General features: G+C 47.5%; 3 protein-coding genes and 1 long non-coding RNA gene across 4 annotated transcripts; 3 read left to right on the forward strand and 1 right to left on the reverse strand.

Moving 5' to 3' along the window:
- Nucleotides 1-720: 720 nt before the first annotated feature.
- Nucleotides 721-6,028, forward strand: LOC137911604 (macrophage mannose receptor 1-like). The gene is made up of 8 exons (XM_068755988.1): nt 721-895; nt 1,914-2,078; nt 2,266-2,319; nt 3,437-3,475; nt 3,899-4,126; nt 4,349-4,448; nt 4,654-4,892; nt 5,670-6,028. The coding sequence occupies exons 1-8, from the start codon at nt 862-864 to the stop codon at nt 5,990-5,992; spliced, it is 1,182 nt and encodes a 393-aa protein (XP_068612089.1). The 5' UTR covers nt 721-861; the 3' UTR covers nt 5,993-6,028.
- Nucleotides 6,029-6,212: 184 nt separating this feature from the next.
- LOC137911588 (uncharacterized) lies at nt 6,213-7,745 on the forward strand. The gene is made up of 2 exons (XR_011106121.1): nt 6,213-6,486; nt 6,592-7,745. It is a non-coding gene; the product is annotated as an uncharacterized lncRNA (long non-coding RNA).
- Nucleotides 7,746-9,968: 2,223 nt separating this feature from the next.
- rce1a (Ras converting CAAX endopeptidase 1a) lies at nt 9,969-14,354 on the reverse strand. Its single transcript, XM_068755918.1, has 8 exons — nt 14,194-14,354; nt 13,712-13,814; nt 13,537-13,620; nt 12,069-12,147; nt 11,829-11,996; nt 11,624-11,695; nt 11,484-11,546; nt 9,969-10,198 (listed from the first exon to the last, which is right to left on the reverse strand). The coding sequence occupies exons 1-8, from the start codon at nt 14,352-14,354 to the stop codon at nt 9,969-9,971; spliced, it is 960 nt and encodes a 319-aa protein (XP_068612019.1).
- Nucleotides 14,355-14,891: 537 nt separating this feature from the next.
- peli3 (pellino E3 ubiquitin protein ligase family member 3) lies at nt 14,892-27,030 on the forward strand. Its single transcript, XM_068755718.1, has 7 exons — nt 14,892-15,252; nt 21,098-21,298; nt 21,912-22,041; nt 22,310-22,411; nt 23,232-23,462; nt 24,741-24,929; nt 25,454-27,030. The coding sequence occupies exons 2-7, from the start codon at nt 21,126-21,128 to the stop codon at nt 26,051-26,053; spliced, it is 1,425 nt and encodes a 474-aa protein (XP_068611819.1). The 5' UTR covers nt 14,892-15,252; nt 21,098-21,125; the 3' UTR covers nt 26,054-27,030.
- The last annotated feature ends 637 nt before the right edge of the window (nt 27,031-27,667 follow it).

A 27,667-nucleotide genomic window follows, 5' to 3' on the forward strand; every position in this document is an offset into this window, starting at 1 on the left:
GATGAGCCCAAGATACAATAGCAGATGGGCATGTGACAGCATATTCACAACACTATAGTGAAAATCAGTTATAAGTAAAGAGGAAAATCTAAATATTTATTGTATTTTTTTTTTTTTTTTGCAGACGAATATCAAAAATCGCTCTCAAAATTTAATGGGGTCTAAATTAAACCAAGACCCATCTTCAAAAAAATAAAAAATCATCATGATCCATCCAGCAGTGTTTCCATAAACCTGCTAACAAAGGTCATTAAAGGTATTTGATAGAAAACCAATGTCATTCCATGTTTGTAACATTTAAAAAAAGTACAATTTATTGAGCCTTGAGAATTTTAAAAGTTTGAAAATGTCTTGTCTAATGTACAAGGTGTTACATGGACTTGCCCCACCTGCCATGTTGGACTTTCTTAACAAATCCGGCATATTTACGTCTATTAGATCGCGTCTGTATACATGTTCATTAATGTGCACTGTCCCTATCAAATAAATGAATAAATAAATAAATAAAACAAATGAACGGCGTCAAAATCATAACCTCTTTGGCGGAAGAACAATAAGGAGTTAAAAAGGTTGTGGTTTGGGGCATGCTTTCCCGTCACTGTCACAGTGATTCAACCATTTCATCCATTCAGTTGACAGGTACATTGCACTTCCTGATTCCTGAACAGCAAAACAGACTTGAAAAGTCAGCTTCATATTGGCCTGCCCCCTCATCAAACAGCTGCTGAGCTGGTGGACTCGCATTACAATGCACTTGATCCTCAAGATTATACTGTATAGCTTTTAGTTGAAAGAGGTTGTAAAGGAATTATTGAATGTTATCTTATATTTAAAAATAAGTTTCTTCCAAAGGATCAAGCCATGGATCACTGGTCGATTATCTTCGTCCTCACTGGTAGGTGCTTTTTTTCACTCAATTCATTTACAGATATTACATAAAATTATGGTAATAATTATCAGTTTTATGCTTTATATAACACCTTAGAACATGAACATCAAATATGGAATATATTGTCCACATATTAACTGTACATATGAAAAAAAAAAAGAAACTCAGTTAATAGATAGCAGAGTGGGGAGAAAGGATATTTTAGATGTTAATCATTGAATTCTGAAGACTGTTGTTACTTCCCGTGATGTTAACCAGGGTACGAAGGGAGGAAAACAAAAGAAAATTGTTCCCGGGATGAACGGAAAGCGACACAGAGACCGATCAATTTGTGTAAAAATAATTAAGATTAGCAATCCACGATAACACAAACCGAGAACGCTGGTCAAAACTAAAAGACCATGAACCAGGATATTCATCAAGCACTAATGAACTAAGGACAAGACACAGGATTAAAGACAAACTAAGGATGACACCACACCGGGGGGGGGGGGGAACAATCACAGATAATCCACCCTCTTTTCTCACCAGAGAAGAATAAGTCACACAATCGAGTTTGACACTATGACCAGACACACTGTGTCACACCAGATTATCTCTCCACCATCAGAGATTATTTCCTCCCATTACTCAGATAAATCAGTCATAGTAGTGTTTTAGGTTCAGCTTCGTCTCGTTGAACTGGTTATTTTTCTTTTTCATCAGAAGTGTTCAGTAAACGATCTAGTGAGTGATTCTGTAACTTGAGCTTGTCCAGTTGTGGAGAAATTATGAGGACTGTCATCACCAATATAACAAGCAGGTTCATAAACATTACAGCATAACCTCCATTGACATTGAGCAAATTGAAAAACTGCATTAATAGATAGATTTGGGAAGTAGATTAGTATGAATGGTTGTTCATGGACTGATTATTGTCATTGCCAAAATAAATACAAAATGTAATCAATGATGAAGAAGCTTTGTAAAAACCTTCACTGATTGTGTTTCTTCTTCTAAAACAACAACTGCATTGTTTAATCAGCACTAGTCCATCTTGGTTCTGCCCAAACTCGCCAGTACATCTTTGTGAATGAGGCACGGACCTGGACTGAGGCACAGAGCTTCTGCAGAACGAGGTATAATGATCTGGCCACGATTTTCAACAGAGATGAATTCATTGCCGTTGCCAGGTTAACAACAGATCGAGGTAAGTTTTTCATTTTGGAATCCTGTGCATATGCCGTTTCAAATAAGACATCATCAATTCTTCATAGACCGGTTTAATCTTCTTTGACAGATAAACAAGCAAAAAAAAAAAGAAAAGAGAAAAGAATACTGGTGTAAATGTCTGTTTTTCTGTTTGGATTTATTCTGACTGTTCTGATGTTCTACAGAATATTCAGGAATGGATTTTGAGGGTTCAGGAATAACACACAGTGGTTTTATAGGTGAGTAGAGCAGTTGCAAAATAACATCTGTTCTTACTGTTGCTCTTAATAAAAATGATACACAATTTAAAACGTTCAGATACCCCTTCTCTTTTAATTAGAATAAAACTTTTGTTGTTAAGATTACTGAAATCTGATTTCACCCAAAGCAGAAATATGTTCGACTGGATTTCTGTAAGTTAATCACAGAGTTCCACATCAGTGTTTCCCAACCACTGTGCATTAGCGTTCCTTGAGAGATCATCAGGTGTGCCGTGGAAGAATATCCGATTTCACCTGAGTGGTCCAAAAATGTATATTTATTTAACACAAATGTTGTTTGCTTGTCTGTCGACGTGAGCAGCATGTTGCAACAGGCAGATGAATTCAATGATTTCCCACTAGATGGCAATAGGTAGTTCATTAACCACAAAGTAAATAAGTAAGCAAAGTAATCTAACTGCTGTTGCTGTCATAAGTGAGACAGCAGCAGTGATGCATAAATGTGGTGCATAAATATCTGAAAAGAAAAAGTACTAAATAAGGAATTGAGAAGATTCACAGTCAGATTAAGGCCCAAGTATGACTACTATTCGGAGGAAAGCTAAAAAGGTGAGCCCAAGAAAATTCAATAAAAGTGATATTGCGTTTCGATTCACTTTTACTGGAGAACCAACCGAGATGCAGAAAAGCTGTCCGGCAGTGCCATGGTTAGTAGCAAACTTAAACGCCAACTCCAAAGAAAACATCCTTCACTTCTAAAAAAAAACAACACAGATGATCTTGTTCATCTGGATGGGAAATAAGCAGCGTTATTGAAGAAAGCCCCCAAGACGAGTGAGAAAGCTCTGACTGCCAAGTTGCTGAACTCAACGCTGTAAAAAGTTTGCATCATTGACAGGGTTGACTGGGTTGCACCGTGTGAGACATCAGGTCTGCAAACTCTTGAGCGGACTTTGCACAGATTGCCTTGACTGGTTTAGGAACCACACTGCTCAGCTGCAGCTGAATGTAGATTTTATTCAGGATGTTTCCGTGGGGATAGAACTGGTTCTGAATATCACCAGAATGGAGAGTTGAGGAAAAAAAACAGGGAATATTAATTCTGTCCTGTCCTGAATGTTCTGATGTTCTACAGATTTGTATAGTGATGATGAGACTTCAGGAACAACAGCTGGTGAGTAGGGCTGGCTCACGTGCTCACACACACACACACACACACACACGCGCACACACGCACAGACATGTATGAAAACACATCAGTGTGTAATTTACCAATGCATAAAAAACACGTAATATTACTACTGCGAATAGTTGTATGACCTCTATAATGAAGTCAGAAACACAAATGTGCTGGTAATTATCAGGAAAGCCAGAGATCAGAAAGAGAATGAAGCACAGATTCAGGCTCAGGAAGAGCAAGTTAAGGATAGTGGGCCTTCATGTTTATGGTACATTTGTACTGCAGATCTTCAGTGTTTCATGATTGTTTCATTTTTCGTTTTCAGAACTTAATTAGGTTCTGAATATGTGAAGTTTCATATTTTGATTTTAGGTCAATTCAACACTTGATAACATTTTTCTTTTGTAAAATCTTTAGCCAGTGTTTGGATAGGTCTGCATCTTGATTTCATAAAGGGATGGACATGGTCTCTGAATGACAGCACCTTCTACGGTCCAGGAGAGGCAGAGTTTAAAAACTGGTTCCCTGGACAGCTTGAGAGTCCTGAAGAACCGAGCTGTGTTGGTCTGTTCAGTGACAGCCAGCACAAAGGTGCATGGCTTGGCTCTCGTTGCCACATCCGACGACCCTTTGTGTGCTACAGTGGTAAGTTTTTTAATGGCCTCGGACTAAACGGAGAGGAGAGTCTAACTCCTGCTACACAGAGCTTTTACAAGCAACTTGCTTATTTATTACGTGGAAGTGACATGTAAAGTTCCATTCCTGTGAGTTCTTCATCTTTGTATCTTCCTTCATGGACATTCTTGCATAAAGATTAGCAAATTTAATTTGAGTCTGCCCTGATGTTGTTCCTGACCATATTCCCAGGTGGCATAGATGGAGCACCGCTCTTTGTTAAGGAAGATATTTTTCTTCCCTGGAATGATGCCCAGGAATACTGCAGGAGGAATCATGTCGATCTAGCCAGGTACAGCACAGCAAACACTGTCAAGGTGATCCAAGCATGGAACACATCAATTTAAGGGATTTTATATTTTTTCCATTCATGTCTGTATTTTTTATATACCTTTAATACCTCCTTTCTTAACAATGTGAAACAATGTTTTTTTTTTGGTCTGTATATTTTATCTCCTAACTTATACTAAACCATGGTGTGTATATGCGACTCTCAGTATACGAAACCTGCAAGAAAACGACATCATCGCAAACTTAGCAGCTGGAGATACTGTCTGGATTGGTCTGCATGGGGGAGGAGTGTGGTCAGATGGAAGCACCTCGACGTTTCGATGCTGGGCCGACGGGGAACCGAACTCTGTGACGGGCCGCTGTGTCGCTGTGCTTCCAGGAGAATTTGGGTTGTGGTCAAATGAGGACTGTTCACTCCGGTTCCCCTTCATATGTTACTCATCAGGTAATGAATCTTATTTATTCTCACATACTGTACAGAAAGCGGTCCAGTGGACCGCTGGATTTATATACAGTATATATATATATATATATACACACACACACACACACACACACACAAACACACATACAGCTGGTCCTCACTTAAAGACAGAACTGCAGTGCCGAGTACCCAGCCATCCATTGTTCTGGGAGATTTCAATGCTCACGTGGGCAATGACTGTGAGACTTGGAGGGGGGGTGATTGGGATGAACAGCCTCCCCCCTGAACACAAGTGGTGTTCTATTGTTGGACTTCTGTGCTAGTCGTAGTTTGTACATAACAAACATAAGTGCATGTGGCACCAAGACACCCTAGGAAAGAGATTCTTGAATATTCTATCCTTCCTTGAACATTTGATTTAACGCTCTGACCCTTTTCACCAGCTCCTATCGGCTCCTATTTCCGTGTCAATTAAATAATCAATATATTAAACTGTTATAATTTAACAAAAATAGCATTTTGTACAATTGATCAGACACCTCATTATCATCAACTCTAATTAAAGGGAAAACATAGAAATCTGTTTTCTCCAGCGTTAGTTTAAAATGCAAAAAATGTCACTGCAATATCCTGTTAAACTGTAACAACATCCAGGATAATCAAAGATATTTTGTAGTCATCAGATTTATTCCAAAATAATGGACCTAAACAACAACAAAAAGCACAAATGAATTAAATGATTCATAAATATTCTATCCTTACTTGAACATTTGATTTTATTCTGACCCTTTTCACCAGCTCCTCTAAACCCAGACGGCTTCCAGTCAATTGGACAAAATCAGACCAGTGTCACTCTGCAGTGGAATACAGTGAACAACAATGTTAGTTTTATTCTCCAGTTTAACGGCAGAGAGACAAACATCGCTGTACCAAATGAAGGTGGAACAGTAACTCACACAGTGTCAGATCTCACTGCTGGAACTCAACACACATTCACTCTCTTCTCTGTGTTTGAGAACATCAGAAGCAGTGGAGTAAGCATTACTGCAGTCACTGGTAAGATGATTCCCTTCTTCAGTTTATGTGTAACCATGTTCAAAACTGTTGCTCTTGATGCTTGACAGTAAACTATGAAATCATATATGCATTTAAATATTTTGCGTGTTGTATAAAAACTTCGGTGACCCATTCTATTTTAGGTACAATAGAGATACAGTTTTATTGTGTTTTCAGAATCTATCAATTAATCGTAACTTTTTTTATACTCTTTGAAACATCTTTGACTCTTCCTTCTTCAATGGCAGATCCGGGTAAGTAGATGTATATTTTATTTAAATTAATTATCTTGTCTGAGTATTGCATTAAGTGCTAAATTAAATGCATAGTTTTGTTTGTGTTGTTGTGTTGTGCTGAAGATACTTTTTTGGTTAAAGGGTTTATCCTAATGTACTTTATTATAAATAGTATGAGATGATGTATGGAGGGTGTTTTTTATATTTGGAATATATTTCAATGTATCACTTTTCTGTCAACAGCTCATGTCCTTGGATTAAAAGTCAGACTAAAATCATCTGTTCCGCTGTCAAACTTGGAAATTCAGAGTAATTTGGAGGAGGTAATTATAAAACAGAGACATTATTTTAATACTCAGTCGAAATAGAGTGTTAACTTTGTGTGTTTCTCCATGTGCCTCTGTTGTGGTTTTGTGTGGCTTTTCCAGCTCTTGAGACGATACGGATTGTCACCTGAGGTGCTGTCCCTGAGGGTTCAATCTGTTCAGACTTCAGTGGAAGAAGAAAATGGCTAAATGGAGGAGAATGTTGAGTTGTCATTTACAAATGTTTAATACATGATCTACTCAAGCAGTAACTTTATTATTATATTTAAGTTTGAAATAGCCATCATTGACTTGAACTAGACATCAGAAATCCAAATAAACAATCGTCTATTTTTCCCTCCGAGTCTCAAAGTAAAGTAAAGCCTTGTTTGCAAGATTATTAATCATCAGCTCAGTTTAGGCCGTTGGTGCAATCCATCCTACTACGCGAAATGGAAGAAGATTGAGCTGTCTTTATCGTATCAATCCAGTCAACATTAGGTCGTATTACTCCAAGAAGCAAAAACTATTTGACAACCAGCCAGCGGATTAATTTTACACTTATAATTTGGAAGTCAGAGGTGAAAAAATGTGAAACTACAGGAGGTGGTTCAAATCCTCAGATGGCCAGCACACGACCCCGACTTCCCACCGGCTATACAAGATGCCAGGTTTAGACAATGGACATTATATGGCCTTACCGCTATTTGCACTTTGAATAAAAAATCACAACTAATGTCATGTGATGCTCTATGTGAGGTGTACAGTCTGGATAGACATTACTTTTTAAAAAAAATATTTACAGCTCCACAATTACATTACGAAAATAACAGAAAATACCACTGTTGGAGAGCTTTCATCTTGTGTTAATATTTTCATTAGTGCATATAAATCAGCAAGTTCCAAAAGTCTTATGAGTGAGCTATATCGCAGTTTGATTATATGGAAAACAGACTCAACAATTTACAATGACTCTTTTTATTTCCATAATAGAAAATATTAAATTTATGGAACTCACAACCTATACCATACGGCTTCAACAAGAACTAGGAAAAATACGTTGGAGAAAATGTCTGGACTTTCTGAACTGTGACAGTACTCAAAACTTTGATTGCATTTATGTGAAATGGACATTTTTGATGTATATGTGACAAGTACTGTACTGGACATTCCCTGACCTCTTTGTTATTACTATTTGTTGTTGTTGTTGTTGTTTTTTCCTTTCTTCTTTATAAACGAAAATTATATCTAAATAAAAAAAAAAAGGCTAAAGTTGATTACAGGTGTCAAATTATCGCGTAAATTGCGATTAATTATTTACAGTCATATTTTTTTCTTCAACCAGACATGACTGACGGCTTTTGCGCTCTTCAATGAGCAGCTGATCAGCAGTAAATACTTTTTATTTCACATTGATCTATGTTCTCATCACCTCATTCTGCTACAGCAAGTGACAACACAACGTTGAAATCTAGGTCAAACTACGGCTCGCCTCCACATTCGGCCCGGCCTCCTGAACAATACCAGAGACCAACCCTCGGCATCCAACTTTGCCATGCTGTTGATGACGACCAACACACTCACGCACACACACACACCGACACTCAACAGCACACACACACACACCCAGACACCCACGAACACGAGTTGACGAGCGCAGCGAGTGTGCGTGTGTGTGTGTAGGTGTGTTTGTATGCTCTGTAAATTTGTGATGCTATGAAACAAGAAGTTTTAAATATGCTCCAAACTTCATGTTCATTTAGTCTCACCCTGAAGACATTTTCGCACTTTTTACTTTTACACTTTTACACATGTCCTGAAAGAGCACACCGGTACTGTGTGCTCTCTGGAGCCACCTAGTGGGCACAAAGTGAACCTGCTGTGTAAAGGTGACGGGTGGCGAGGTCACTCCTCCTGCAGGCCTGTTACTCGTACTGAGCTGCATTGTGTGTGGTGCGTGTGTGTGTGTGTGTGTGTATCCCCCTTAGATCAATATTACACTGGATCAATATTGATTTAGCAAACGTTCTGCATCCTCTCATGCATCTTCATACATAGGGTTGCACCCCCAGCTGGTTCCCAGCGTTCTCTCCCCTCCGCTGGTTCTCATTGGCTCGGGGTCGTTTACTTTACTTTGAACATGTACTTCCATCGGGTCTCGCTTCGCATCGCTCGCCGCCGGTGATCCGTTCAGAAAGCGGCTCCGAATCTGTGACGCCGTCGTTCATTATTTCAAGGTGACCTTTGCTTTTTGCACCTCAGAGCTCGAGAGAAGCAAACACTGAAAAGAAGTCTAGAATGTATTTGTTTATTCTGACAAAAAATATCATTTTCTACAGGACTGTACATGAAACACACGACCGACATTCATTAGTTTATAAAACCTCTGAGAATATAAAAGAGATCGTCTGACTTTTAACCCCCCGAAGCAGCGCCACCCCCCCCGTCGTGAAACCGGCATCCACGCTGAAGCTGCGTGGAGACGCCGACACGCTTCCCCGGCCCCGGATTGCCGTCTACAGCTAGCAGCACCTCTGATAAACACGACCCGAGTGTTTGAGTCCCTTCAGGCCGAAGCGACGGCGACCTGAAGCAACGAGACCCCGTTTCAAGCTGCAGGGAGACTCTGCAAGTCGCAGGACCGAACTGTCTTCGTGACTCTGAGTTAGAGTTTCAGGTAAACCGACCGCAGCGTGACCTGCGAGGACACGGACAGACCCGTTTACAGCGGAGGTTTCAGACATTGTCCACCTCCGACCCCCCGTCCCCCGTCCCCCCCGAGAAAAACCACCATCTAGAAAACTACCAACACTAAAAAAAATAAATGCTAAGAATTACCAACGAGTCACCATTGAGGGTTGGACTGAAGAGAGTTTAACCTGCCTCGATGAAAAGCTGTGATGTCATCAAACAGGACGAGCTGTGATGTCATCAAACAGGACGAGCTGTGATGTCATCAAACAGGACGAGCTGTGATGTCACCAAACAGGACGAGCTGTGATGTCATCAAACAGGACGAGCTGTGATGTCACTAAACAGGATGAGTTGTGATGTCATCAAACAGGACGAGCCGTGATGTCACCAAACAGGACGAGCTGTGATGTCATCAAACAGGACGAGCTGTGATGTCACTTTACTTCTACGTCTCCAGAAGAACTTCCATATTTTATAATGACGATGAGAAATGACCAAAGAGATGATTCACAGCAAACCGAAACAATCTTTAAAAAGGGGGGGGGGGGGGGGACTTAGCATTCCGAAGCGATCCATCGGAAGAGGATCCGTCTTTGTGTTCCAAGCGGTCCAAAAACCAGACGGGCTTGAGCTCACGCACAGAAACCCCCTCCCACTCAAATATCAAGCCTCCACGGGCCGTAGAAAAGGGGGACCCGTTTCTCCCGTCGCTATGGCAACTTAGCAAACGTGGCTGGTAGTGTCGTTGGTCCAAACCTGAACTCGGACTTGGCAAAAGCGAACCCTCCACTTGGTGAGAGCAGGGATCAGGAGAGGCAGAGGGAGCTGGGGGAGAAGGTGAGCGTGCAGACTGGGGTGGGGGAGCCATAGTGGGCGGGGTCAGTGAAGGGGAAGAGGAAGAGGAGGAAGAGGAAGACCCCCAGCAGGTAGGAAAGGAGGATAATCATCCGGCGGGGGTGTTCCAAAGCTGCGGTGATGATGGGGAAACCCACGTAGTTACAGAAAGAGTGGCAGAGCACTGGACCCGTCAGGTGGCCTGTGATGAGGAGGAGGAGGAGGAGGAAGAGGAGGAGCATTTAGTTCATTTCTTCTGAATGCTGCACAACATGGACGCTTCACGAGGCATGAACTTCTCAGGCCTGCTGCACGTGGCAAAGGCTTGAAACTGTTCACGAGTAAGACCGGAGCCGGAGCCGGACCTAGGGCCAGAACCGGGGCCGGAGGCGGAACCGGAACCCGGGCCGGGGCCAGAACCGGGGACGGGGCCGGGGCCGGAGCCGGAGCCGGAACCCGGGCCGGGGCCAGAACCGGGACGCACGAAGCAGCGCTGTGATGTCATCGCTTATTTAAACATCACCGGGGTGCCATGTTTAGACGGCCACACTCTGGAGCTTGTTAATCAATACAATAATCAATATGCTGTCAGAGGCCAACCTCCTATGACACACTGAGCTCCTCCCTCTCTATCTGATTATTCATGTTATAAATATATGTCAGTAATCTCTCTCTCTCTTCCTGTAGTCTTGTGCTCTCTCTCCCTCTTTCTGTCTGTATGCAGGTCCTTCTGTCCGTGGTGCTGAAGAACCTGGACCCTCAACACTCATGTCCCTATCGCTAGCTTTAGCATTTATAGCTTTATATCGCTAGCATTAGCATTTATAGCTTTATATAGCAGCATTAGCATTTATAGCTTTATATAGCAGCATTAGCATTTATAGTTTTATATAGCAGTTCTTTTATTCAGTATCTTGTTCAGCAGCCGAGATGTTACATTTAGTTTTTGACTACGGTACTCCTGCCTCTCTATCCATCTCCTTGTTTTTGTTTTATTCTACACACAGAGAGCGAGAGAGTGAGAGAGCGAGAGAGCGAGCGAGCGAGCGAACACCAGGCTGCCTGCCGTTCCATCCGACGGGGACGTACGCGTCTCAGTCTCCAGTGTAACGTGGGTTCCAGTCAAGGTTTCCACCTGTTAAAGGGACGTTTGTCTTTGCCTCCGTCTACCAAGTTGGGTTCTGCCTTTAGGAACCGCAAAACAAAATGTTTACCGGTAATTTTTAAATTGCGAATGATTGGCATCGGGATTTTAGACCAGATTCCAGTTTGTAATCTGCTTTTGACGCCGACCCCTCCTCAGGGGGGAGAAGAACTTCCTGAAACCGCTGCTGAATACGGATTACTCGGAAAGTCTCGTATTGTTTTAGCTTTTAGAAAGGTTTTTGGACTCATTTGAGCTGATCCAGTACACGTGCAGTTTATTTATAGATGTACGTCTTTTGGACAGACAGTCTGGCAGCGGCGCGCCGATGAAAGCTGCTCACCTGTTCGGATGAAGATGAAGGCGGTGTAGACGCCAAACACGGCCGTGTAGGAGAACTGGAACGCTGTCGCAGGCAGAGAAACAGTGCGTGATCAGCGCCAGACGGCGTAATCCCGTCGCCCTCGGCGCCCCGGCTCTCACCTGCAGACAGGAAGATCCCCGACAGCGTGCCCTGCCGGAACCGCAGCTGCTCGATCACGTGGTGAAAGTGAGCTGGAAGAGACGGCGAAGGGGCGGCCATTACACAGAAGAGAGAGAAAACGACTTGAGGGCGGCGTGCGCCACACGGACGGAGCCGCCGAATTCACCCGGATCCACGACCCGAACAGAACCTGCTGGAACTCACCCACGCCGAAGAAGAGGGGGCAAGTGAAGATGGCGGTGGAGGGTCCGGCGCACGGCACCAGCATGGGCAGCATGCAGGCCCTGAACACCAGCTCCTCGGTCAACGGGGCCACGACCTGATTCCTCAACCAGCGCATGTCACCCAAACACAACGTCCAGAACCACGGGTCTGCAGGGAGACGGAGAGGGGTTCGTGTCTCACTGAAACACCGATGGGAGACCCTGCGTGTGGCACTCCTACCAAAAACCAAGCGCATCCCGTCCACGAAGGTCCAGGGACAGTCCAAAAGCAGCTGCGTGAGGGGACCCAGAAACAGAACCTGCAGCAGAGCAGAACACGCAAGTCAAGAGAATCACCGGGTCGGACTACAGTCACAGCCGGGGGGGGGGGGGACACACCACCTGCATGTACTCCTGTACATACGCGTGTACATAGACTGCAGGCGGGGTTCACTGTGCTCCTACAATCTTTCAGCACAAATACTCCTCAGGACAAACGTCAGCACACAGAACGAACAGAACTTCAAACATTAGCGTGTTAAACCCACAATGAGCGTCTTCCTGTCGTTTTATAACACGTACGTTCCCCCGCCGGTGAAATAAAAGTCGTTTTATAACACGTACGTTCCCCGCCGGTGAAATAAAAGTCGCTTTATAACGCGTACGTTCCCCGCCGGTGAAATAAAAGTCGTTTTATAACACGTACGTTCCCCGCCGGTGAAGTAAAAGTCGTTTTATAACGCGTACGTTCCCCGCCGGTGAAATAAAAGTCGCTTTATAACGCGTACGTTCCCCGCCGGTGAAATAAAAGTCGTTTTATAACGCGTACGTTCCCCGCCGGTGAAATAAAAGTCGTTTTATAACGCGTACGTTCCCCCGCCGGTGAAATAAAAGTCGTTTTATAACGCGTACGTTCCCCGCCGGTGAAATAAAAGTCGCTTTATAACGCGTACGTTCCCCGCCGGTGAAATAAAAGTCGCTTTATAACGCGTACGTTCCCCGCCGGTGAAATAAAAGTCGTTTTATAACGCGTACGTTCCCCGCCGGTGAAATAAAAGTCGTTTTATAACGCGTACGTTCCCCGCCGGTGAAATAAAAGTCGTTTTATAACGCGTACGTTCCCCGCCGGTGAAATAAAAGTCGTTTTATAACGCGTACGTTCCCCGCTGGTGAAATAAAAGTCGTTTTATAACGCGTACGTTCCCCGCTGGTGAAATAAAAGTCGTTTTATAACGCGTACGTTCCCCGCCGGTGAAATAAAAGTCGCTTTATAACGCGTACGTTCCCCGCCGGTGAAATAAAAGTTGCTTTATAACGCGTACGTTCCCCGCCGGTGAAATAAAAGTCGTTTTATAACGCGTACGTTCCCCGCCGGTGAAATAAAAGTCGTTTTATAACGCGTACGTTCCCCGCCGGTGAAATAAAAGTCGTTTTATAACACGTACGTTCCCCCGCCGGTGAAATAAAAGTCGTTTTATAACACGTACGTTCCCCGCCGGTGAAATAAAAGTCGTTTTATAACACGTACGTTCCCCGCCGGTGAAATAAAAGTCGTTTTATAACGCGTACGTTCCCCGCCGGTGAAATAAAAGTCGTTTTATAACGCGTACGTTCCCCGCCGGTGAAATAAAAGTCGTTTCATAACGCGTACGTTCCCCGCTGGTGAAATAAAAGTCGTGATTTTAGAAGTAACTTATTATTGCTTTTACCATAGTGAGCAGGAGAGGAAGCACAATGGCAGGAACGAGGCCTTCAAATCGCATCCCCATGAGAGCCAGCAAGGACGGGCCAGTCTGACACACACACACACACACACACACACATTAGCATGTGCTAGTGCAGCTTTCACAGGTTCCTCTGGTCAGAATGTTTCTGGGTTCTCACCCTGATGCCGGTGAATTCTCTCCACGCCAACACAAAGAGAGGCGACAGGCCGGACACGACTAGAACGCTGGTGAAGCGTCTCTTTATCACAGTCGGGTGATCCCTGAGGGAACATCATCGTCATCGTCATCATCATCATCATCATTATCACCATCATCATCTTCAGCAGCAGCAGCAGCGGCAGCGGCACAGAGAACCAGCAACACAGGAGTGTTTCTGATGCAGCTTTTTCTTTATGGCTCAAAAACTACATTTCAACATAAAAATATTAAATACATATATCTATGAAATATAATATCATAATAGTATATAAAAGAAAAATACTAATATTTGTAATGTCCTATCTCATAGAATTACATTGATAAAGTTTTCACATCAAACAAAATGCTATCAATGTTCAGGGTCAGGTGCAGAATGAAAGTCGAGGATACAACGAGTCGCCTCCTCGCTGGGTTCGAATCCCTCCGAGCTCTCGGACTCACCTCGGCAGGTCGCTCTTCCACACGTACAAGCTCCCGACGTAGGAGCAGGCCAGCAGCAGGCACGACAGCACGGACACCCAGCACAAGCCGTCCGGCGGGACGAAGCTGCTCCGGGTTCCCGCCCCCAGGAGCCGAGCTGAGGGGTCCTCCTCGTCCGCCATGGCGGCCGCCGCTCCGCTTCACCCGCCGACGAGCCGCAGCGGCTGCTCCAGCATCTGCTCCGCCGGCCGCGCTCAGCAGAAAGCCGAATGGACTTATTGATAATGTTTGCTGTGGAGCGTTGACTTCTGCGTCGCTGTTTACCCGCGTCATCGTCGCTGTTTACCTACGTCATCGTCGCTCGCGTTTCTTCTTTTGCAGCTGGTTACTAGTCTACTGACACCTGCTGGTGCTTTCGATTATTGTTCTTCTTTAAGACAGTGTGATTGGTCTGTCTTTCACGTGACCCTCTGTCTAACCCCGCCCCCACCGCTAGAGTGTGATTGGTCTGTCTGTCTAACCCCGCCCCCCACCGCAGACGTCAGATCTTCGAACTAAATCGTACCTGGTAATGTCCACATCGTAGATATCCCCTCATTTGTAAATAAATTAGTAGTTATAGTCCTTAATATTTAGATGTATATACAAAAGTACTTCTATTTTAGTTTGCGATGGAAAGATGATTTATTGTCCGGATTGGCATTCGGGCTCACCAAATCCATAGATGTGCGTTAATAAACAGCGCGTTCATTAATTGGACTTAATTAATCATAGTGATTGATTAACGGTATGAAACGGATCTGGACTTTCAATTTACCGTACTAGTGATCTTAGGCCAAAAAAAAAGAGAGAGAGAGAGAGAGAGAGAGAGAGAGGGAGAGAGAGGGAGAGAGAGAGAGGCGTAACACCAGCCTGCCTGCCGGTCCATCCCTGTCGGGATGTGCGCGTGTCAGTCTCCGGTGTAACGTGAATTCTCGTCTTTGCGCATCCCCGGCCGGGCAGGAACCGATTCAGAGACGCACGCCAGAGGATTTACGCGCAGCCCCGAGCCGGACGTGGACCTCCGGGAAACATCAGCGGGTACGCGCCTGTTTGTCTCATGTCTCCCATCAGCGGGTACGCGCCTGTCTGTCTCATGTCTCCCATCAGCGGGTACGCGCCTGTTTGTCTCATCTCTCCCATCAGCGGGTACGCGCCTGTCTGTCTCATGTCTCCCATCAGCGGGTACGCGCCTGTTTGTCTTATGTCTCCCATCAGCGGGTACGCGCCTGTTTGTCTTATGTCTCCCATCAGCGGGTACGCGCCTGTTTGTCTTATCTCTCCCATCAGCGGGTACGCGCCTGTTTGTCTCATCTCTCCCATCGGCGGGTACGCGCCTGTTTGTCTCATCTCTCCCATCAGCGGGTACGCGCCTGTCTGTCTCATGTCTCCCACCGCCTGTCTTTATTCTAGCAGCCCCGGCTCTTCTCGCGAGATGATGGAGGAACGTTAGCAGCAGCATTTAGGAGGTACATTTATGTTCAACTTGGAAGTGACGCCACCGGGCTGGGATTGTAATCCTCTACGTCACTGCTGTGGTTGTGATGTGCGATTGTGCGTAAGGAGGGGGGTGCGCGTGCGCGCTGATGTCCTCCCCGCATGTAACGCGTTAGCCTCCTCCGTGTTGTCTGTGCGCGCACCGCGCGGAGGAATCCCCGGTGGACGTACCCAGCCTTTAGACGCGCACGCAGGTGCTTGTTTGCGTGTGTCCCGTGCGCGAGGATTACAGTTTGCTGAGTAACGACTGGTTCACAGCTGGATGATTCATGACGTTGTGCATGACGAGGTACTCGTGTGCGCGCGCGCGTGCGCGTGTGTGATTTAATGATAACACCAGATTCCTCTTTACTTCTACAGTTTAAAATGACTCGAGCGCCTTTAGCATATGAGCCTGTTGCAAACACGATGACTTCCCAGACTCCAGCTTCCGGCAGCGTTCCTGAGGAATCCCAGGATCCTCCTGGATTCAGGAATAATCCAGGAATAATCCTGAATCTGCTTGATGCATCGTCCTAATCCAAATCGCTCCAGAGCTGCCCCGTGGGATTCAAGTCGAGTGACTGTGGAATGATCCAGGACTCCTTCAGCTTGTTATCATTGTCTGTTTGGAACGTCCAATAATGTCCAAATAATGTCTTCTTCTCTGGTTTCCCGATACTTGACGGGATCCATCTGAGCCTCTACATGTCTGAGGCAGCGTGTTCGTTTCAGCAACAGCTCCGTTCTTCCTCCTCCACAAATGCCGCTCATGCTTTGGCACCAAAAGTTATTGTTCGTTTACACCTAAAATGTAATCTCCAAAACCAGACTTCACATCTCAAGCCAGTTAGTCTCAAAGATGCAGCTGTGCTCTTGAATTCGGGCGTTTCTCGGAAAGATCCAGTCTAACCTGCAACTATGGGGCAACGGTGGCGCAGTGGTTAAGAGGGTCGTCCTATGATCGAGAGGTTGGCGTTTCGTTTCCTGGCTCAGGCTCACGTGTGCACTGTCGCTGTGTCCTTAGGCAAGACGCTTCACCCACATTGCCCAGGTTTGCGTTTGCATTGGCTCTACAGTGACTCGAGAACTTTCATTCTCACGTTTGCCTTTGTCATGATTGTATTTGAGTATACAAATTAGACGGGTCGTCTACAATGGAGAATCAACAGGGCACTCGCAGCAGGAGTCGCTCTTCTGCAAAGACTGCAGCCAGTGGACAACTTGTTTTGCCTATGCGTTGGTGTCAGCTGCCAAAACTGGGAAACCTAAGGCGCCATCGTCTTTCTGTCAGAGCAAGATTGGTAGGACTCCAGAGACAACCAAACAGAGATTTAATAAGGGAGACCAGGAACGGTAGTGCACAAGGGGTGGGCTCTGGTGAGCAGAGACGAGGCAGCAGCAAGGGAAGCAGGCAAAGCTGGGGGGTGGGGGGACCGGAGACAGCAGCTATTCACAAGGGCAAAAACACAAGAGAAAGGACTGCGCATACAGCCTGGTATTATCATATGAGTAGTGGAAGTATCTGGCAGCAAGCTGAAGGAATGAACCGAGTAACAGGTTACTCCAAGACTCCACCCCTGGGCCCTGCCTCTGCCACCTGGGGAAAGACCCGCAGGAGAGGAGACAAAACAAACAGGGAAACAGAACAGTACCCCCCCCCCCCCCCCTCTCCGACGGCCACCTCCAGATGGCAGATTCGGGAGTGATGGGAGTGGGGTCCACAAAAACAGGGCGAGAGACAGGACCACCTGTCTGCCACCTGGGAACAGACACACAGGTTTATGACCAATGCCATCTTGCAGATATCTTCTTTGTGGACTGTGGATAGAGCCTTCAGTGTTTGTTAACCCGTTGTTGTCCATGCCCGGCGTCACGGTAATAAAGCACCACCGTTACCGGGAACCAGCGCCGGTGCTAAATGTAGGAGATAAAAGGAGCGGAGGCTAGATTTGGTATTGGGGGAGGGTAACACGGCCGTTCATTACTGGCTTGTAGGATTTCTTCAGTATGCGTTACATAAACTCCGTCTCTCATGAGTTCAATCAGTCGTTCAATCAATCGTTCAATTCATTTGATCCTATTTCGCTGTGTTCAATGTTTGATCTACCCTGATGGACGTTTGATGCTTTCAGTCCAATCACGCAATAAGTCTTTCTGTCTGACCGACTGCACCAGTTTCTCCTACCGTGATTACCCAGGAAGAGGAGCGAAACGTCTCCACCCAATAGGTTGATGAGTTTTATCTCGGGGTCATACTTCTGCTAATACTTCTACTGCAGTTCATTTGTCAGTCAGGGTATATTTAGCTCTCTGGTCATTTGTTTCTGAAAAGACAAATGTGACTCTTCCTTTCTTTCGTTCTCTCCCACACGCGGCACACGCTGTCGCTTCCTGGAGTAGGCGGCCGGGGAAAAGGAAGACAGAGAGCAAAGCAGGGAGAAGATAGAAAGGGAATGAAGGAGTACGACGGTCCGTGATAAACAGGACGGAGGGGGAATTATACCGGAACCAGCCATAGTAGGATCAAATACAACGCCTGGAAAAGATTTAATACATATGAAGCCCTCTTCCTCTGCTGAGGGCCGAACAATTAGACGCCTACAAATACAAATCCACTTGGAAGATGTGCAACTTCCTTTGGACAGACTGGGCGTGGTCACACGCAGAGAACGCTTCATCGCTCTATCGATGGACTCGTCATGCTCGTCGACGAAGCGGGGGCGTAGCCTTGATGTAATAGTGCTGACCGACAACGGACTCTTATCCTTTCACTATGAAAACGCTCTCTGCTAGTTTGAATGCTGGCAGCTGTCCAGTGTAGCACAGTTCCCTTGCTAGGTCTGCTAGCTCTGGGGCTAGGTCAGCTGTGCATCGTGCAGCTAGCTCTTTCGTGATCCCTCGTATTCTTCAGGTTGCTGATTAGAATGCAGCCGTTGGTGAGGAAGACGCTGGCTGCGTCAGGTCATTGCTCATAGACTCCTTCCTCTAGGTCGGCCCAGGATGGGGGGGGGGCTGTGATATTCCCAGCAGCAGCCGACGGCGCCGCTCCCACCTCAGACCGTGCTCTGAGGGAAACGCTCCCTTCCCTCGATCGAGTCCTCGTAATATTCTCTCATTCCTTTGTCTTCCTTTGTCAGACAGATTTCCTTTGTTTCACTCCTCTCTCTCTCTCTCCCCCGCCCTCTCCCCCGCCCTCTCTCTCTATCGCTATCTCCACCCCCCAGGATGTGGCTGTGGGTTGATTAGAAAATGCGTGGATCAGAAAAGGCAATCCATCACCCTGCCAAGCCTGACATTGCTGCGCAAGCACACACACACACACACACACACACACACACACACACACACACGCACGCACACACACACTGCCATGTTCTCTTCTCAATTTCTCCAGATTTCTCCTTCTTCAGGAGAGCAGCATCATTTCACACGTGCCCCTGCTTCCTTTTATTTCATTCACCTCTTCCTGTCCTTCAAACCTCCTCCTCCTCCTCCTCCTCCTCCTCCTCCTCACTCTTCTTTCTCTTCTACTTCCATCCACCCATGACAGTCGTGCCTCTTTTGTTTTTGCTTTTATAGCTCATCTTGATGGGGAATCTAATCACGTTATTTACAGCATAGTGACAAAGAAAAAGGCAAAATAGTTTCCAATATGTCTTTTCTCACCCCCTGAGTCAGACAGGAGGAGAAACCTTTTGTTTGTTTGTTTGCTTCTTTTGCTGGGGCAATAGTTACAAATAGTTCAATGGTTCAAAGTGACCCTTTGATTGGGGGGAGCGGGTGTTTCGATATTTGAGGCTGACCTGGCTTGAACTGTGATTCAGAATGTATTCTTTTTGCGGACGTAGGGAAGGCGTGTACTTTTGAAGAAGCGCCATTAGAGTTTGTCGTTTAACTCTGAGTGCCGGCCATTTTCAGCCACAGATTTTGCTCATTTTACCAGATTTTCCAAGCCCCTCAGAATATTATTTCCTGACTATGCAAATGCCGAACCTCCCAAATGACACCACCGTGCTGAACTGAACTATCTGTCATCAAATAGTGAAGAGGCAGTCTCCTTATCAGGCCCCGCCTCCAGTAACGGCCGTGTAGGTCGGAATCCCAAGTCTCCAAACTCAGGATAGACCTTCAACGTTACATCGACAGTCCCGGGATGATTATCTAATGTGCTCAAAGTGAAAACGGAGCATGCTGAGCTTTTTTTGCACCACTCGGTATTCACCGTGGAGGCGGTCCCGCCCACTGTTGTGTAATAATAGGCTTGAGCATTAATAACTGACTTGGAACCTGTTTGAAGAGGCAGCGATCGAGCCTCGTTTGACGTCTGTCAGAATGTCCACGTAGAGACTCATCCTGCATGGAACAGAAACGAGCTCACTCCTTTCAGTCAATTGTGTGTTATTGACATTTAGTTGGTGGACTATAGACAAGGACGAGACGTAAAGAAGGTCAAGGACTTCAGGTACCGCGGGTCAACAGAGTGATGGAGAGAATGTGGAAAGGAGGTGAAGAATCGTGTGCAGGCAGGCTGGAACGGGTGGAGGAAAGTATCAGGTATGCTCTGTGATAGGACGAAGGGACAGGTCTACAAGACAGTGGTGAGGACAGCCATGATGGACGGCTTAGAGACAGTGGCTCTGAGGAAAAGACAGGAGGCGGAGCTTGAAGTGGAGGAGATGAAGATGCTGAGGTTCTCCTTGGGAGTGACCAGGTTGGACAGGATTAGAAATGAGACAATAAGAGGGACAGTGAAGGTTGGACGTTTTGGAGACAAGGTCAGAGAGGACAGACTTTGATGGTTTGGACATGTCCAGAGGAGAGACAGGGACTATATCGGTAGAAGGATGCTGAGGATGGAACTGCCAGGGAACAGGGCTAGAGGTCGACCCAGGAGAAGATACATGGACGTAGTGAGGGAGGACATGAGAGAGGCTGGTGTTGAGGAGGACGATGCAAAGGACAGGGTGAAGTGGAGATGGTTGGGTTGCTGTGGTGGCCCCTCACTGGACAAGAAGAAAGTACAATAAGTAGTAGTTGTTGAGTCCATTGTGTTTTAATACCAACGCCCAGTGTGAAATCAAAAGCTTTGAAACGTCATCATAGGAATGAAACTGCTCCAGGGAAAGGCCTGCATGGCTTCATGGAGGGTCTTCGTTAGGACGTTTTATCCAATGGTGGTATCCGGATGTTAAGTGTAACAGCCAGTGAAGACGGCTTGCAGGTTCCCAGCTTCCTATTTTTATATTCATATTTATGTGGGGTGATGTCATTGCGACCCCCCCCCCCCTGCCCCTCCTGATGATGAGGCTCTGAGGATATTAGTCTTTAGTCTTAAATGAAACATAACAATCAAAATGTTCTCATCGACTGTGAACTTTAAACGCTGCATTTCTTTCCGCTCCACCAGCAGCGAGCCCCAGCTGTGGCCGGTGGGCATGGTGTTGGAGGGCAGCTCAGAGGCGCTGTGTCCCCCCCCATCTCTGGAGCTGCGCCCCCCCTGCAACAAGAGCCAGCCCTCGCCTCCTCTGGGCTCCAGCTCACAACCCCACGACGGAGTCTTCCCCGAGGACAAGGAACCGGTGAAGTGCGGCGAGCTCATTGTCTTAGGGTGAGATAACCATCGCTGTTGCCGTGGACGACTACGATCACGCTGTTATTTACGGGCCAGATTCCTCCTAATCGCTGAGATAAGAGTCAATGTTTTTAACTTCGATAATCCTGGATTAATTTCTGACCCAGTGAGTTTGAGATTCCCGTAGGTCCATATCTTGTAGGTGAACTGGTGACTCCAGGCTGCCTGGAGGGGAGAGCCTTAGTGTGGGAGGTTGTCTGACCCTGTGATGAACTGGCAACCTGTCCAGGGTGTACCCAGCTGGGATGGGCTACATTCTGAATTTGGGAGAACGCGGAACATTAATCAACATTAGATCTTGTCATCTTGTTGGGAGGTTGAAATCATCGGTGATGTTGAGATGCTGTGCCTCTTACATAAATGGCGCAGACAGAAGATAAAGATTTCAGAGCAGTGGAAGTAGTTGTACTAGCAAAAGGATAGTAGTAGTAGCAGTATTAGTCATACTGTAGTAGTAACAGCGGTAGCAGTAAGTGTTGTAATCAATGGTAAGAACGAGGAGCAAACACCGACTCAATGATAACAGGAATCAAATAATGATCTAGTTGAATTGAATCGATTCTGATGACGACTTTGTTGTCCTTCACAGACACAATGGGTCTCTGTCCAACGGGGACAAGGGTCGCAGAAGAAGCCGGCTGGCGCTCTATAAGAGACCCAAAGCCAACGGGGTCAAGCCGGACGTCATCCACAACGTTTCCACCCCGCTGGTGTCCAAAGTGAGGATTCTGATTTTCATTGTGATCCGTACGTGTGATGGACGTAGCCATGGTTACAATGTTAGCACGCCGACCGTCGTCACTGTTTCAGGTGAAAGAACAAAAACACGTCTCCGCCTCCGACTGTTCCTCCGAGTAAAGCTCTTCCTGGAATCGCGGCTGGCGCCGGTCCACCGGGACAGGGCGTGTCCTCTAGGGCGTATTTTCCTGGAGACAAAGAACTTCGGCTCTCCTGGTCATGTGACCTGCTGTCCTTTTTCATTGGCAGGCGCTCAGCAACAAAAGCCAGCACAGCATCTCTTACACGCTGTCACGGAGCCACTCCGTCATCGTTGAGTACACGCACGACGGCAACAAGGACATGTTCCAGGTCAGCGTCTGCGTGCACACGCACACGGGTCACACACGCACACGGGTCACACACACACATCATGTCACTGTAGTCCTAATTTCATTCCTACTTCAATGGCCGACCATAAGGTCATAGCACCCATTACTCGTCTTCCTGACTGCGGTTCGTATTTAAGAATGACAGCATAATCTGATCTCTGCTAATTGATTCAATCATTCAGCGACGCCATTGATCACAATGGCGTTTTGTAGAGGAAGGAAACATCCACAAAAAAGTAAGTGAACCTGTCAAAGATGTAGAGTCACAAAACGGCACACAGCAGGCCATCAAGCCGGCCGCTCTGGGAATACGGCGGTCGCTTTGGGAGCACGCCGGCCCCTCTGGGAGTACGACTGTTGCTCTCGGGGCACGCCGGCCGCTCTGGGGGGACGCCGGTTGCCCTGGGAGTATGCCGGTCGCTCTGGGAGTGCGGTGGTCGCTCTGGATTCCCAGATAGAAATAGAGTGAGGGAAAGAAAAGGTAGCGCAGGAATGGGGTCTCAGCCAGAAGGAGGGAAGACAAAGGAGGTCGGAGAGAAGATATGCAGGAGAAGATGAGTCAGACCCGTCTGCTCTCTCCAGCTCATCAAGGAGATCCGTGCAAAGTCATGACACCTGCAGGCAGAAGTAAAAGGGCTCCCCGTCTGCCTCCCTCCCTCCCTGGCGGTTAAAGGGGCGATAAAGAGAACCACATCGGACGCCAGATAGGATTGCTGTCGTTTTGGGTGAACTGGTCCTTTAGTACCAGAACGATCATTCGTTGTTTTCTGCTCTTGATCCATCGTTCTTGGTCTTCTCAGATTGGCCGCTCCACAGAGAGCATGATCGACTTCGTGGTGACGGACACGGTGGGCAGCGTCAGCGGCAGCGGTCAGGGCGGGGGTGCTGCAGGGGAGGGTGGCGGCGGAGGCCAGTCGGCCCAAAGTACCATCTCCCGCTATGCCTGCCGCATCATGTGTGAACGCAGCGCTCCCTACGCGGCCCGTATCTACGCCGCCGGCTTCGACTCCTCCAAGAACATCTTCCTTGGGGTGAGTGCTTGGATTCTCCCGGTAAGCTACAGAAGCCAGACTCGTAGCCGCGGCAACGGCGGTGACAGTGACAGCGGGGACGTGGCTGTACCGCCCCCAGGGGACATCATAGCTGCGACGTCTAGAACAAATTAAACGCACTAGACTCTTGGTTCTATATCAAATACATCACTCAAGCTGCCTGGTTACGCAAGCGAGACGTCCTCAGGCCGGGTCACAGCTCGCTTGCGTAACCAGGCAGCTTGATGTATTCGATATAGAACCAAGAGTCTAGTGCGTTTAATTTGTTCTAGTAGAGACTTCTTTAATATGTCAAAAGGAATGAAAGCTTCCAAAGTGGGCGCTGCAGCGAGGCGGTCTGGAACGGGACATCCTGGTCCTCAGACCGGTCTGGAACGGGACATCCTGGTCCTCAGACCGGTCTGGAACGGGACATCCCGGTCCTCAGACCATCTGCACCAATAATAGCTTTACTTCATCCCATGCAAGATTCATCAGGCAACAACTAGGGCAGCAGTCAGGGATCTAGTGTCAGCAAAGAGCTCCACACAAACACACACACACGCACACGCCTGCAGGTACGACTGTTGTAGAAGATATTATTGTGTAAGAAAACAATGTTAACTCATTGAGTGCCAGCCATTTTCAGCTCAGCTAAACACCGAACCTACCAAATTAAAGATTAAAGTCTCTTCTTCCATCAGAAAAAAAAATGTGTTCCTCGCGTCTTTCATTCCGGAGTTATTGGCCGTTGAAGAGAGGCACATTTCAAAGTCAGGGTTGGCAGTCAATGTTTGGGTTTCATAAAACGTCTTTAGACGTTAATGGCACTCAAAGAGTTAATTATTAGTCCATAACATATTCTGGCTACATTTTTATTTCTGCGACACCAGATCATAACAGGAAGTTATCTCAAGGCACTTTACAGGATTAGCAGGGAAAGACGGAACCCAACTTGTCCCACAAGAGCAAGAACGTTGGGGATGGAGGCAAGGAAAAACTTCCCTTTAACAGGCAGAAACCTCGGACAGAACCGAAGACAAATGAAATGGTTTGTTAAGGTTTATTAACGTCCAACAGTGCAGGACAAGCCACAAAATCTAGGACCCCAGTTGATCACAGATGGGTGGGTGGGTGGGTTCGGTCCGGACAGCAGTTCAATTGTCCCCTCTCTCCCGCTTTCTGGCATTTTTTCTAGCTACCTACCTCTGACATCCGCCTCCCCCACCACCCCCCCTAACCCTCACGTCTTCCTGCTCTGTATGTTCCCCCTCTCAGGAGAGGGCTGCCAAATGGAGGACATCTGATGGCTTAATGGACGGCCTGACCACCAACGGGGTGTTGGTGATGCATCCAGCCGGGGAGTTCGTGTCTGAGCCGGCTCCCGGCGTCTGGCGGGAAATCTCAGTGTGTGGAAACGTTTTTGCGCTGAGGGAGACGCGCTCTGCCCAGCAGAGGGGAAAGCTGGTAAGATGAAGTGGGACGGTGGGTAAAGGTACATTTCACGCTAATATTAGTATTCACTGATTTTCCTCACAGTTGGATAAGGTGGTGCAGTGGCGCAGAGGTTAGTGCTGCCACTTCACCGCAAGAAGGTTCTGGATTGGATTGTTGTGTGTGTGGCGTTTGTATGTTCTCCCCGTGTCTGCGTGGGTTCTCTCCGGGTTCTCCGGTCTCCTCCAAAAATATGCAGTTTGGGTGAATTGATTCCAAACTGTCCTTCGCGCGTCGATGGTTGCTGGCGACATGTCCTGGGTGTGCCCCGCCTGTCGCCCGTTGTCAGCTGGGACGGGCTCCAGCAACACTCGTGACCCACCAGGTGGATAAAGCGTCTGGAGTCGAGCTGATTGAGGGCGGGGCCTTGTTTTAAAACATATTTGACTTGCAGCTTGCAGAACATTTCTCATTTCTGCCAGTTTAAGCCCACCAGTATGCATCACAGCCGAGCGCTGATAGTCTCTCTCTCTCTCTCTCTCTCTCTCTCTCTCAAGGTTGAAAATGAGTCCAACACGCTCCAGGACGGTTCTCTGATCGACCTGTGCGGGGCCACCCTGCTGTGGAGGACCCCCGCTGGACTGCGCCGCACCCCCACCCTCAAACAGCTGGAGTCCCTCCGTCAGGAGTTGAACGCTGCCCGCCCCCAGTGCCCCGTGGGCTTCAACACCCTGGCCTTCCCCAGTCTGGCCCAGCGGGAGATTGTCGACAAGAAACAGCCGTGGGTCTATGTCAATTGTGGCCACGTGCACGGTTACCACAACTGGGGCTACCGCAAAGACAAGGTCCCCGCCGGCCACGGGGGCACCGTGCCAGCCAACGCCGGGGGGAGGGAGTGTCCCATGTGCCGGCGAGTGGGTCCCTACGTGCCGCTGTGGCTGGGCTGTGAGGGAGGACTGTACCTGGATGCCGGGCCACCCACCCACGCTTTCTGCCCCTGCGGCCACGTATGCTCGGAACAGACGGTGGTGGGGTGGAGTCAGATCCCGCTGCCCCACGGCACCCACGCCTTCCACGCCGCCTGCCCTTTCTGTGGGACTTGGCTGACGGGGGAGCAGGGCCACATCAGACTCATCTTCCAGGGCCCCGTCGACTGAAGCGGGCTGGGTCTCTGCTCTGACGGCCGTGACGGTGGACTCGCCGGCGTGGAGGCGGAGTCAACACCCGGATGCCCTGAACCTGTGTTCAGGGCATCCGGGTCCTGTCCTTGCGCTGCGCACACAGCGCAAGGACAGGACGGGTGACGCCATGCGACAGTCGACCGCCAAACGCAACGAGGCGTTTGGGGAATATGGAAATTAATTCCGTGGAAGCGATGGCGCATGACGACCGTTTGTTCTCCGACCCCCCCCCCCCCCCCCCCCCCCACCCATCGTTTTCACCTCACTGGGATGCATTTGGGCGGTCAGTCCAACTTCCTGTGCAAAGAGAAGTTTCCTTGTTTCTTTGCTTCCATGTTGGGACTTCCTGGTTCACCTTTGAACCCCGCAGCCTTAGGGGTCGCCCCGCCAGTCGTGGTCAAAAGAGCGACGGCCGCTCCATCAGACGCTCCTCCCCCCCTGATGAGGAGGAGCGGTCTGATCTTCACCTGTCCGTGCAGGTGAGGCCCTCTGGCCACGTCGACACCTTCGCGTTAAACCACTATTTGTTTAAGGCGTTGATTTCGATGCCTGCGGGGTTTCCACTCTTACGTGGCGCCGCTCCGCCGCCGCTCCTTTCCAACACGCCTCATCTCGAGCATCTCGCTTGAACGTCGGGTTCTGGCAGCGACAGAATAAAGATGATGCTCGGCATCGCTGACGTTTCCTTCACGCCCTTCTCGTCTCTGATTCAGCTTCAGTCTCCGTATTCAATCCGTTGAAACGTTCTCTTGTTTCTAGAAACCACATCAAATGCTTCGAACTCGGTAACACCGTTAACCCTTTAAAGCCCGCACCATGAAGTCATCGTCAGAACACTCATCTTTAGAAAATAAGCCCTTAATGGAACCTTTTGACAAATTTGTAAAAAAAAAAAACATACATTTTTATATAAGTGCTCTTTGCAAAAGACAATAAAAAGGTTCTGTCTAATATTTGTTCTTACAACAGATTTCAGTTCATCCTGGATCAATAACGACGCTCGCTGCAGGTTCAGCCCCCCTTGTGATATAAATAATTCAAGGTCAACAAGCAGCCCCCCCCCCCCCCCCCCACCTTCCTGCCAGGAGGGTGTGACATCGCATTGTCATCGCGACACATCGAACATAGACGGCATGACTAAGTTTTCTGGACAGATCTGTCCTTGTCCATAAAGCTAGCAGGACGCTGCATCGTATCGGACTGCTGGGGTTGGAGGCGGAGCCTGACATCCAGCTGACAGAGTGATGCAGCACAGCAGCCTGTGGAACGGTGTCCAGGGAAACGCAGGCCAACCAATCAGGGGCAGTCTTCAGGTGGACCACACCTAAAGACATAATTTATTGACTCGGTATTCCAGATGTTTTTACAGTATGTTAGAGCGCTTTTGTTTTGAATGCTTTTACGATCGAACTTTAATCTGTACCCAGAACGGGATTAGAGCGGAAGCGGCACCTCAAACCCACAAATGAAATTTCAGTCAGTCTGTAATTTGAAATGCATTCACACGAAGCATCATTTCTGGGACGACACCGCGAGACGGTGGGACATTAGTTCTACATTCCACGCTTCTATGTTTAGTCCACGTCTCTG

Source organism: Brachionichthys hirsutus, chromosome 23, assembly GCF_040956055.1.
Source record: "Brachionichthys hirsutus isolate HB-005 chromosome 23, CSIRO-AGI_Bhir_v1, whole genome shotgun sequence".
Classification (NCBI taxonomy): Eukaryota; Metazoa; Chordata; class Actinopteri; order Lophiiformes; family Brachionichthyidae; genus Brachionichthys; species Brachionichthys hirsutus.